This window comes from Zonotrichia leucophrys, chromosome 4A, assembly GCF_028769735.1.
Source record: "Zonotrichia leucophrys gambelii isolate GWCS_2022_RI chromosome 4A, RI_Zleu_2.0, whole genome shotgun sequence".
Lineage (NCBI taxonomy): Eukaryota > Metazoa > Chordata > Aves > Passeriformes > Passerellidae > Zonotrichia > Zonotrichia leucophrys.
Genome location: NC_088174.1, coordinates 14,627,640 through 14,640,499, shown reverse-complemented (window position 1 = coordinate 14,640,499; position 12,860 = coordinate 14,627,640). Strand labels below are relative to the sequence as shown.

Here is a 12,860-nt window from a genome sequence, read left to right as displayed (position 1 = left end):
AGCTCATTGTCCCTCTCGCTGTCACACAGAGTTCTCTGCAGGGAGAGCATTTTGGAAAGCTCTGATTCATTTTACAGCAAATAATTATCAATGGCTCCCTTACGTTTTGGGCTAAGCCTTTGTCTAATCCACAAACCCACATTTTTGGTTAAAATGTACCATTCATCCCCAAAATCTTTTAAGTGCAATGAAGTGGTTTCATGTTTTTGAGCTGTGGGGTTGTTATCCTGCATTTCCAGCATATTTTGTTCTTTCTCTGGGCAGAGAGCTGGTAATTTCATTTAAGGGAAGCAAGAGGTACTGCAAGATCCTGCAGCTCAGAACCTGAAGCTGCAGAAAGGCTTTAAATCCCTGAGGAGTTTTTCCCAAATAGGTTTGTCCTCATGCTCAGGAGGGCCCTTTCAAGCAGGATGGGAGGTACCAGAGATCTGCTCCTGGTTAGGATGGGGTGGCACTGCAGAGAAACACATTTGCTTTTTGCTAAAAGGTGAATGGCCCATGTTCTAGAGGAAAAGAAATGTGTTTGCCCAGGGCTGTGCCTTGGGGACAGGCCAGTGCAGGTGGCTTGGAGACATCACCACATCTCCATCCTGAACAGTTCCCTTCAGAAGATGCTCCAACCCCAGAAGCCCTTCTGATCCCTCCTTCACACCCCTGTGGAGCTGTACCAAACCTCTTGATTTGGTTCAATTCTGCCTTTCTGTGGCATGTCTGTTAAACCAGCTTTTTTGTGTCTGCCCAAGAAAGAAGAAAAGTCTTTTTCTACTCGTGAGTCTGGGCAGCAGGACCAGCACAAGAGATAATCCAGGAGCAACATCATGAAATTATATTTCCTCTTGTCAAAATAATAAACATGTTTTTTGGTCACAGGAAATGGGGTGAATTACAGGAACCTGAGCCAGGCTTGTTGTGCCTCTGATTGTGTGAGGCAAAGCAGCCCCTGCAGCCCAGGTCCTGGGTCAGATCCAGCACCAGCCAGCTGGGAAGGCAGCTGGGATAGTCTCCTCCTCACTGGAATGCCTGTTTTCTTCTCTTGAGATGCACACTGAGGTTTTGGAGGCCTGAACTGAAGGATTTGGATATCACATGTGCCTTTTTGGAGGCCAAATGGATCATCTTGGACTTTCAGAAAACTGCAAGTTTTCTCTGATCTCTGCTCTGAGCTGTTGCTCTCTGGGCTGGCCCATCCTGACTGACTTTCCCTGGTGGTTTAAACCCATCTGGCAGCTGAGCCCCACAGAGGTGGTTTAGCTCTACCCCAGCCAAAACCAGGGCACTTTCCCCCACACCAGAAGAGACTTTCAGTCAGAGTTATCTGATCCCCTGCACACCACAGGCTTGAAAGTGGTGAATGTGATTTTCCTCACAGGTTGGGGCTGCAGTATGGAAAAGGAGAGTTTTGGGGAACCTAAGGGAGTTCAGAGAGTGAGTGAGGCAGGAAAATGGGGGGAGCTGAGGTGCTTGGGGATGCCATCATGGAGATGGAGAATGTTATCTCTGATGGAACACCAAATCCTTGCATAGGTTATGGGCAGGAGAGCCACTGTCACTCCTGGACACAGAGCAGCTGGAGCAGGTATTCCCATGCCTTGTCCATCTCCCACTACCTAGGATACCTTCCCATCCTCAAAATACTTCTAGATCTAATAGAAATGTGGTAGATTCAAAAAATAAATAAATAACCACTCTTTAGAGTGAAAACAAGCAACAAATCAGTTTAAGAATAATAAAAGTTGTGCTCCTTCATTTGAACCGTGATCCCAGGAGGAGCTGATCCCACACAGTTTTCCAGGTAACTAGTGATAACTACAAAACTCAGCTGATGTTTGCAAAACAGCCTTTATTTTATTTTTTTTTTTTTTGAGCATCAGTTCTTGGGAAGTAAAACCCACAGAAGGAGCTACAGAGTTCCCGTAAGTGCCCTCAGCTTGTTTTCACAAGCTGATCAAGGGAGAGGGTGCGAAAGTGAAGGGACAGGAAACAGCTCCCAGTCATGCTGAGGCTGAGCAAGGTCTATAAAAATCCTCAAAACAAGCACTGAAACTGAACTCTCCTTCTCTGACAACTTTATACAGAGTGTAGCTTATGAGAGACTGCTGAACTGACAACAATTGAGTTGTGTGAGGTCAACTCTGCCCGTGAGCATCCATCCCTTTGCAAGGGGACTCCTTGCAGTGTGCAAACATTTATTGTGTCAGTGGCATCAGAGAGAACATTTCCATTGACCCCAGTGCATCCTACTCAGCCCAAAGTCATCTTCTCACACCTGGGAGGAGAACTATGACAGCTTATTGTGTTTAATCAGTGCCACTGCCTTTTAGAGGGAAATGGTTGTTTAAACCCTGATTCTTGGCTTTCCTGCCCACCCACTTTTTTTCATTTATTTTGCAAAACAGAGAAATAGGAAAACACAACATACAGAAAATATTTAGCTGAGCTACATTTACTCACTGGAATTGAATAGTTGGAGTTAAAATATGCATAGCAAGTGTTTCTGGTATTTCTTCTGGTTTTGTAGCAACTGTTGCAAGACTGTACAAATTGTTCACATTCTTTTGAAAATATACTGATTTCCAAAGGCAATAAATTGGTCACTATTCAGCCAAATCCATCCCCCGGTATCATGAGATACCCTTGAAGTTACAGAGTGGGTGGACTTGGCTGAAGAGCTGTAACTAATTAAAAATAAGGGGTAAATTAATCCTTCCTTGTCACTGCTTTGCATAGCTACCTAAAAATGTAAACATTATGATCATGACAGGACCTGATGGAAAAAAAATCACAGTAGTTTATGAACTTAACTTCTGGTCTATCAGTGAAATCATCTTGGCAAGGACTCTTCTCTTTTTTACAAGATGCATCAATTGAACAGATTGAGCTGAGCTTTTTTGGGGCAGATTCATCTCAGGTACCTCTGGACCACAAATAGAAGAGAGTGAGAACCTGAGTGGTACCACCAGCACCATCAAACCCACCTGCACTGACCCCAGGACCACCATGGTCCTGCCCCAAGGAGTCTGAAGGCAAAAGCCACCTGCCCATGTCCACCTTGCCAGCTTGGAGAGGAAGAAAGTCACCTGGAGCAAGGGAAGGTGCCACTCTCTGGATGTTTGAGGAGAATTTGCCTTGCAGAGGGTGTTACACCAGCTGCAGGTGCAAGTTCTGGGATGTGTCAGCAATTAGGGAGCAAACAGAGCTGGGTGAGGAGGGAAAGGAGGAGCAGAGCAGGAGGGTGAGTGTGGAAAGGGGGAGCAGAGGTCACTGGTGACCAGTGGGATGCACCAAACCCAGGAACACATGGAAACGACCTTCACCTGTCCACAGCCCCCACTGCACAAACCACAATGTCCTTTGGTTGCTACTGGCCAGTTTTAGGTTCTGGTGTGGTTTTCCCAGAGAAGATCCTTCAGCAGATGTCAGTGTATGAATGTGTGATTGTCTCTGGCTTGATCACAGAGCCTGGGAAAATAGAAGAAAAGCCTGGGACTTTTCCACCATTTCCTAGTAAAAGTTTTTTCACTTCTTCCTGTGTATTCTGTAGTCCAGTGAGGCCAGGTGTGGGTGGCGCAGGGAGGGGGACAGTCACATCAATTGGGTCACTCACCAGATTCCAACACACCAGTCTTAGACAAGGATTTATCTTCTATATACTGGAAAAATTACACTACCACAAAACTCCCTTGTACAAACCTGCAGGACCTTTCACAAAAGAGCGGGTAATGGAGTATCCCAGATCAGTATCAGATTTCACATGAAATACCTTAGCTTCTTCCAAGTTCTTGTCACTCCCTCATTGACGAGGCACTCTCTTTGCTCATGAGCCGGCTCCGGATGGCCATGCTGCTGTGCCTGGAAATCTGCTCCTGGAACTCAGAAGTCATGAAGAAATAAATTATGGGATCCAAGCAGCAGTCGAAGCTGGCGAGGCTCAGGCAGAAGGGCTGGGTGTAGAGCGTGATGGTGCTCAGGAGGCAGTCAGTGATAACATTCTCCTTCACCAACATATAGAAGAAGAAGTTGATGTGGTAGGGAGCAAAACACACACAGAACACAATGGCACACATGGAAACCATCCTGAGGGCCTTCCTCCTCTCCCCGCTGTTTTCCTCTGGGACATGGAAGCCCCGGATGGAGTCTCTTGTTTTCCATGTGCAGAATAAGATGATGACGAGTGGGCCCACAAAGCCCAGGAGCTCAGCAGCGCCGGTCATCAGCACCGTTCCCACCTTGCTGTCGATCGGCTTCACCTGCAGGTCAGCAAAGCAGCTGGTGGTGTTGGCACCCAGCCCGTGGCTCCTCATGATGGGGAAGGGCACACAGAGAGCACCCACCACGAGCCAGACCAGGGTGCTGATGGCCACGTCATAGCGGCGCTTCCAGCTCTTGGCTTGGAAGGGGTGGTACAGGAAGAAGTAGCGCTGGATGCTGATGCAGGTGAGGAAGCAGATGCTGGCGTACATGTTGAGGTACTTCAGGTAGAAGCAGAGCAAGCACAGGACATCCCCAAATGGCCAGATGTGGTTGATGTAGTAGTAGATGCGCAGAGGAAGTGACAGGACGTGGGCCAGGTCAGCCACAGCCAGGTTGATCATGAAGATGACGGCTTTGCTCTTCCTGCTGAGGAACCGGCACAGGACCCACAGGGCAGCGCTGTTGGCCAGGAGCCCCGGGATGAAGATGAGGGTGTAGGTGGTGGCATAGAGGATGCTCTTGAAGGGGAGGTCCTGATGGGAGCAGCTCTGGTTGTTTTGGGTCATGACTGGGTTGCTGGAAGAGGCTGTGATGGTGTAGGGTGGGTGGATCATGCCTGTGGAGACAAAAACGGGATGTGAAGGCAAAGGCTCTGCAAGAGTTGTCAGTGCTCATGTCTGCATTTCCCATTTGGCTGTTCAGCAAAAGCAGAGGTTTGGGAATGTTGTCTGCATGAAACATCCTGGAATCATGTTCAGATCTGCCCTGTCAGAGATCCCACTGTTCCCTCAGGCGTGGGAGACCATTCCTGGTGTGTCAGTCCCAGGAGCACAAGTGAAGCTGTGCCACACTGATCATGGGGCAGCAGAAAAGCTGCTCATCCATCCTTTGGCCATCTCTTCAAGGTCTCCTGTGGTTTGGTCTCTGGGACCAAGGCAGGAATGGATGAAAGTGGCCTATCCCAGCCTCCATAACGGTCATGGCCCAGCGCTCAGAGTGTGGGTGCCAAGCACTGAATCATGGAATGGTTTGGGTTGGAAAGGATCTTAAAGCCCATCCTGTCCCACCCTCTGCCATGGGCAGGGATGCCTTCCACTATACCAGGCTGCTCCAAGACCCATCCAGCTTGGCCTTGAGCACTTCCAGGGATATGTTGGGCTGTGTTGGGCATTATGTGGGGGACAGGCCTCCAAGCCCCTCAGAGGACTTAATGGACCCACTTTCTCTGGCATTTCGGGCACAAACCACATGCAAAAGGGCAGCAGGGAGTGGACTTGGAAAATGTGACTGTTGTGAACACAGCCAGTGCTCCTGAAGTGTTCTGTTAATGTATTTAAGCTGATGGAACACACAGAGACCTGGTCACGCCACCAGCTTCTATTTCTCATCACCATGGCAGCCTCAGTCTGACTCTTTTTTCCGTCAGATAATTTTACTTTTTAGATACTGCCAATTTCTGTCTCCAGCCATCAGCAAGATGCCACGTGTTGAACTGTTGGGCCATTTTTCTCTTGCCAGCTTTTGCAACCAGGACCAGTAAGTTTGGTAACTCATCCTCAGCAAGGCAACACAGGCAGGAGCTGGGGTTTATTGGGGGTTTCCTCCCAGGGTTATAATTCTCTCTACAGTGATTCCCTCCCATGTTGACTATAACGGTTAAAGTTGAAAATCAGCTTCATATGGCACTGCAGACACTGATTCACTCCTCTGACTCATTTCCTGCAAGGGGCATTCGCCAGAAAAACTGTCTCTGTAGGTAGAAATTAGTAACTCCTACTCTGTTACTGAAGCTTTTTCCTTCATGTTACCAAAAGAGTTGAGTTTAGAGCTCTCACTGACACAGAGCACAAATTGCTGGGTTTTCAGCCTGTTAATCATTGTGGTGCTTACATTTGGCAGCTTATCCAGACTCTGTCCAGAATGCCACGGAAGGGTTGGGATTCAGCCCCCAAAACGCCCCGACATGACAAGGTCCCACATGGGGCATGGGCAGTGAGCAGGGCCTTGTAACCCCGGACAGATTCTTGCCTTTCTTTCTCAGCTTCCCTCTCACATTCCCACTGCCTTCAAAAAGCAAGGTCTGTGTGTTTATCCCCTGCAGCAGCCTCAGCTTCAGCAGCTCCAGCTGCTCCAAGCATCAGGAAAGTGCTGCTTTTGGGAAGCTCTCTGGCTCATCCCCTTCCTTCACCAAGATGCTGGACCCCGAGCCCTCAGAGCTGCTGGATCCCAGCTCTCAGAGCTGCTGGATCCCAGGCCCTCAGAGCTGCTGGATCCTGAGCCCTCAGAGCTGCTGGATCCCGAGCCCTCAGAGCTGCTTTTGTTCCCCCAGCTCCACACACGATCCTCCTCCCCACACACATCTCTGGGATAGGATGCTCTGCTCCATGCTCCCCATCCCAGGACACCACAGCCTTGCTCCTGCCACAAGGCCAAAACAGGCCCATGGGGAGGGAAGAGGCTCGAAGTGTGACAGAAACACAGAAAAAAGATTCATCTGGCTCATGGATTTATCTCCCCTGAGAAGCAGCAATGGAGGCCTTCTGCTCTCCATCTGGGAGTTGCCAGGACAGGGAGTGAACAGGGACTGGAGCTGAGCACAGGGCTGTTCCTCCCCTCACAGTGGGTTACATCCCATTTCCTGGGAGAGCTGTGAATTTCTGCTGCTCCAGAGGTTTCATCCCTTTCCAGCTGCTGTCCAGCTGGCCATGGCCTTGTCTCTGGTAAAAGCACACCCACTGCACCTTCTGTCCCTTCAGGTCACCTATCCCTTGGCCAAGAAACCATTTTCCAAGTCCTCACATGCCTGGTTTTCCTTGGATATCAAGGCTGGAAGGTCTGATCTGCTGCTCCTCCAGACACAGCTGGTGGGTGACCATTAAAACCACACAGGATTAGGTACAACTGCAAAAATATTTTAAAGACACTTTTATAATTGATTATCTAATTAAATGCTCGCCAGTGTGTGCTTGTTCTTCAGTCCAATGAGTGACAGCAGCCAATTTGCTTATCAAGGTTCTTAAATACAGCTAGGTCTTACTGAGTCCCTTCCAACCCAGAATATTCTGTGATTCTGTGACTTAGGTCTCATGTGACACTAAGGACAGTTGGGGTGATGAGGTGAATGTCTGCTGACTCAAACTGGGCTTTGACCAGAGGTTTTAGGGCAAACTGCTGTGTCCAGCATGTGTCCCTGGAGCATGAGGGTGATGCTGAGGGCACACACTCCATCCCAGAGCTCAGCTTGGCTTCCAGGGGGTACAAACCCTGCCCAGAGCATGGAGAGCTTCCCCCTCATCCATCACCTTCATCTGCTAATTGTCCACAAGGTGTCAGAGTTCATTCAAGTCTCATTTCTTGGCTCTCCTTAAGCTATTTTTCTCACTCTCAAGTGTTGTCTGAGTGGCAGCAGTGGGAGCTCTCATGTGTCCACCCTGCCATCATTTAGGAAGGACCCAAGCTGAAAATATCCAGTGTTGCTGAAAAACTGATATTAGGAAAAAATGTTCCCAGGAGTGGACCTGGTTGCTGGTATATTTTCTGATGATCTTTAAAGGTCTTTTCCAACCTAAATGATTCTATCATTCAACTTGCAGGTAGAAGAATCCTGAAAAGCTGCACTTTGGTGCAGATCACAGAGGCATGGTGAACCTTGGAGCCAGGAGGTTATAAAACCCATCCTGCAGGTGATGTCCCAGCGCCACCACCCCAGCATATCTAACTCAGATACAGGGAACAGGAGGTGGATGTCCTGGAGTCAGAAAATCCCTTTCTGCATTCAGGGAACTCAGGGTCTGAGCAGGGTTACTTGCTGCAGCCTGGCAGTGCACACAATTAATACATTACCACAATTAATATGCATGGGGTGGTGTCTGCTGCCTCATCAGCAAGGCCTTTCTGAGGATTAAGAATTTCATTACAAAACCATAAAAACATAACAAGACTAAACCATCTTTTTAATCAAAATGCACCCACACATACACAGTGCACCACAAAATTACTGCATTTCTGCCTTTCCTCTCACTTGGGCTCAGACTGAGGCTTAATCCCACACCAACCCCTTCTCTTCCCACTTGTACACAAAAGCAGACACTTGAGATACCACTGAGGGGCCTAAAATTACATTTCCAAAGTCCTTTTCTGTATGGTGGGTGTGCAGCAGGGGCTGCAGAAAACTGAAATCTCCAGTGGATTTTATCAGTGCTCATTGACATCCTGCAGAGAGGTGGTTCCCACTGCAATATTGCTTTCAGAAAATGATTCTTTTTTAAAAAAAAAAAAGTATCAAATAAACACACTGAGATCCAACCACTATTTTTTATATTTTTGTGAGATTCTGCATCCCTGATGCTGTTGCAATAAGGATATAGGAAGTGAGCATGTCATTATTGGAGCTTTGGAAAATAAGCATAGCATTCCTAGGCAAAAGATGTTCATCTGGATAGGCTGAGAAGCACAGGGATGTCATTCCAGAGCCCTGGATCTGCCTGAGGTGCCCATCAGAGCCAGGTTGATTTGATTGGGGCACAAACATCTCCACACTCTGCCCTCAGTGCACAGCCGTGACACCAAAATGAAACCTCTGTGCTCGGAGTGGAACATTTTACGTTAAAGGTGCTTTTTTGGCTTCCCTTTCACAGAAGAAGAGCATGTCTGGGCTGACTGCTGTATTTTCGTTTTGCAGCACTGGTGGAGCTCTTTCCTGCTGCTCTAGCAGAAGCAGCAACAGCCCCCTCAGGGTGCTGGCTCCAGGCTGGGCAAGGGCTGTCCCACGGATGCACTTCCCTCATGGATGGAATTCCCATGGCTGATGATGCTGGCACTGGGGCCAAAGTCCCTGCACTTTTACTTGACACCAAAAATATGCCCTTGAAAAGAACCCCACTGTCCCTGCACAGATGCTGCTCCATCCTGCTGAGAATCCCCTCCTGCAGATCCTGACATCCTGACTCACCTTCTGTGAAATTCCCTCTTGATCTGCGTGCAGAAATCTTGGATTCAGGGGCCACCCACTCTACATCCTGTCTGTGACCACCCCATTTTTTTGCTGGGCTCCCAGCAGAGCTGAGCTGCTGGTGCAAGTGAAAGGAAAGTCAGCAGAAATGCACCTTTTGCAAAGTACAGCTGCAAACCTGCAGACCATGAAGTCAAATTTAAAGCCTTTAGCCCATGAAGTTAAGTTTAAAACCTTCAGCCACTGAAGTCAAGTTTTAATCCAGACTACAGCCTGAATTAGGAATGAAAACCACCTCAGGATTCTCATTAGCAAAAGCAAGTCCAAGCAATCCTGCTATTTTTGTCATCTTGTGTCCCCACACTATTATCAATTTCCTCCTGTTGCTGCTCACTCACAGAGCCTCAGATGGCACAAAGATGGGCAGCACATGGATTTTATTTTATGGCAATATAAATCCCTGTTGGAAAAAACAGATTTGCGTTTTACCCTTACTGTCAAGTATGACTTTAAAATAAAATATATTCCCAGAGGAATCAGGCAAGAGACAGAAATTATCCCTGCTAATGACACTGGAGAACAGTTGGAGCACCGCTAATTGCCCACGCCTGACATTTGTTTTTGCAGGCGCAGCAGCCGCTGTTTGAACTCCTCCATGTGTTCACCCAGAGCATTGGCACACAAGGAGAGCAGTGGTTGCTGCTGCTGCTGCTGCTGCAGGGCTCCAAGTGCCACAAATCTCCTCCTGGCAAGAGCCACCCCCTAAGGAAAAGCCCGAGGAAAGAAAGGGACGTTTCTGCAGGAGGCAGCACGGTTCTAGATCCCAAGGAGAGGGTTCAAAGCAGCCTTACCTTGGCAAGCAGAGCTGTGCTCAGCGCAGCCGAGTGCTCAGGAGGAAGTGAAATGTCCCCTGCACCACTGTTTACACCAGCAAGGGGACCTGTGTGACATCACGGCGTGCCACAAAAGGTGCTGATTTTGCTGGTGCTCAGCTGTGGCTCCAGCCCTGCTCCCAGCCCGGCCAGCTCAGTCCTGGTCAGCTGTCCCCACAGTGACCCCAGAATGGGGTTACGTGCCTTTGTCCCAGGTGTTTTCTGTCCTGCAGCTCTGCTGGGTTGGCTCAGCACCCACTGGGAAAATTCCAAGTGGAGTTGGGTGCAGGGCACCCCTTCCTCCTCTCCAACTCTTCCTCCTCTCCAACTCTTCCTTCCCTCCAGCTCTTCCTCCTCTCCAAGCACAGCTCTGAGCAGACCATGGAAATGCTCCCGAGGTTTCTGCCTGCTCCTGCCTGGCAGCTGTCCCTGCTGTCCCCTCCTGCCCCTGGGGCTGAGGACCTGCTGGGTGCTCTGCTCCAGCTCAATCCTGCAGATGAGGTCTGACTTCCCAATGGCTTTTTTTAGCACAGTGGGAGCCGTGCCTGACATTTCTCCCGAACTAAATAAGTCCCCAGCTCAGTTTACACTCGCTGGATCTCCCTGCCAAGGGTGGCACTTCTGACATTGCTTCAAGGAATGGGCACAGATCCAGCCTCACCTTATCCCAGGGGATAAATACACGGCTGAAGCTACACCTTTACCCCCTTGGAGGATCTCATTGTTTGGATTTTCAGAAAGCCACCAGGAATCTGCCCTGATTTGCCTCTCTGGGATCTGGCTCTCAGCACTCGACCATCACCAGCTGAACTCTGCTCTGCTGTGGTCTGAGTGTGTGAAATCAAACATCACAGCAGCTCCTACCTGACATGGGGACAATGTAAGTGTTGATGTCTCACAGCTCAGAAACCTCAGAAACCCAAAACTGATGGCTCATTCAGGTAATCCCACGCTGAGCTTTCCAGACAGTCTCGTTTCCATCACTTGTCAAAGCAGGTTGGTAGAAGTTGGGAGCTTGCCAAGTGTTTATTTTAAAATTATTTATATGGACCTTTTGAAAAGTAATAGTGAGGTTTTGGCCAGTGCTGGAATGTTTATCAGCACATCCTGTTTAGCTGATTTTTTTTCCTTCAGCAACGGAAACATATTTATTGGAATTTATCCAATCACAAAATTGTCTTTCACATAAAAATCACTGCACTCTGCAGCCTGGCAAGCTGAGAATTTGGGAACAGCAGTTCCCTGACTGACCCCACCAGCATCTGTGGAAAACAGACATTCACAGAATCACAGAATCATGGCATGGTTTGGAAGGGAAAGGAGTTTAAAGTTTTCTTGTTCTGCCCTCTGCCATGGGCAGGGACACCTTCCACCAGCCCAGGGTGCTCCAAGCCCTGTCCAGCCTGGCCTTGGGCACTTCCAGGGATCCAGGGACAGCCACAGCTTCTCTGGGCACCTGTGCCAGGGCACCACCACCCTCATTATCAGCTCGTGTGCAGATGCTCTTCTCTGCATGAATCTCCATCTAGGACAGGCTTGACTGATCTGAGCAAAAGCCACAATCCTTGTGAAAAAAGGAGAGGGGAAAGATGCAGCTCTGTTCCTGCCTTTCCCCATGGCCACAAATTGCTCTGGTTTGGGGCAGGTTGTTACATGAGCGTTTTAGGACGACGTAGGAAATTTAAAAGTGCAACTCATTGCACCTGCAGAATATACTGCTGAATTTCTCCTTCCTTAAATAAGTACAGTTGCAGAGGATCTGCACCCTGTTTACTGTGGTGGTTTATCAGTTATCCTGCAGACAAGGGCTCAGGAAGTGGCTTTTTCTGCTGATAAACCAGAACTGCCTGGAGATTTTGCAGACAGTTATGCTGGGTCCGATGGAATTTCCCTACAGAGCTCTTTGCTCTCTTTCTGAGGGTAAAACTTCGGTTTGTGCAGCGTAAAGGCTCTTCCTCCTCTTGGTTATGGCTTCCCAGAAATATTCATTACCATAATTACCTGGATTAAAGGAGAGCTTGGATCCTGCAAGGCCACCTGGACTTCGGTGCCAGCATCATGTGACAGATAATTGAGCAATGTCGTGGTTTTAACCCAAAAGAATAGCTCCAGCTTTGCCTGTCTGCCGTTCAGAAGCTGGATTTGATGTGCAATGATCCCAAACTGAAAGAAGTTTCCATGCCTTTTCCATGCTTCTGTTTCCTTTCCAAGCTTTTTCCCCAAATCCAGAATTAAGTGGCTGCTCTGTGGCTTTTTTGTGGTTTAGTCCCTAGAACTGTAACTGGTTTTTTAGAGGTTTTTCCACATCTATAAGGGGAGAAATCAAATAAGGAAAAAACCCTCCCATAACGCAAATTGCAGCCCTTCAGTGGGAACCAGAGGAAAAGCAGCTGCATTTCTAATTTATTCTTGAGATAGGTACGTAATTTATGAAAATGTATTATTTTGTATATAAAAAACATTATTATAGTACATTGTCTAGTATTATTAATATAGCAATATTCATAATAGTGCATAATTATTAAAATATTTCTAGAATCACAGAAACCCAGGATATTTGGATGGGAAGTGACCTCAAAGTCCATTCAGCTCCACCCCCTACCATGGGCAGGGACACCTTCCACTATCCCAAGCTGCTCCAAGCCCCATCTAACCTGGCCTTGGACACTTCCAAGGATGGAGCATCCAATAAACAATAATAATATTGGGTGGAACAGCCAATAAATAACATCAAGATTTAGATTTCATGTCGAATTTTTTTTGCTCTCAAGTCAAGCTTTTGGAGTGTGGAAAAGCAGATATTCAACAAAAGATCACACCAAGAAATTTATCTAAGTTTGGTCAAA

At 48.0% G+C, this 12,860-nt stretch overlaps 1 protein-coding gene across 1 annotated transcript; it reads right to left on the bottom strand.

The window, feature by feature from the left end:
* Window positions 1–2,425: 2,425 nt before the first annotated feature.
* On the bottom strand, window positions 2,426–10,087 carry LOC135447758 (putative P2Y purinoceptor 10). The gene is made up of 2 exons (XM_064712840.1): window positions 9,994–10,087; window positions 2,426–4,807 (listed from the first exon to the last, which is right to left on the bottom strand). Exon 2 carries the CDS (start codon window positions 4,803–4,805, stop codon window positions 3,783–3,785), a length of 1,023 nt encoding a protein of 340 aa, XP_064568910.1. The 5' UTR covers window positions 4,806–4,807; window positions 9,994–10,087; the 3' UTR covers window positions 2,426–3,782.
* Between the last annotated feature and the right edge of the window lie 2,773 nt (window positions 10,088–12,860).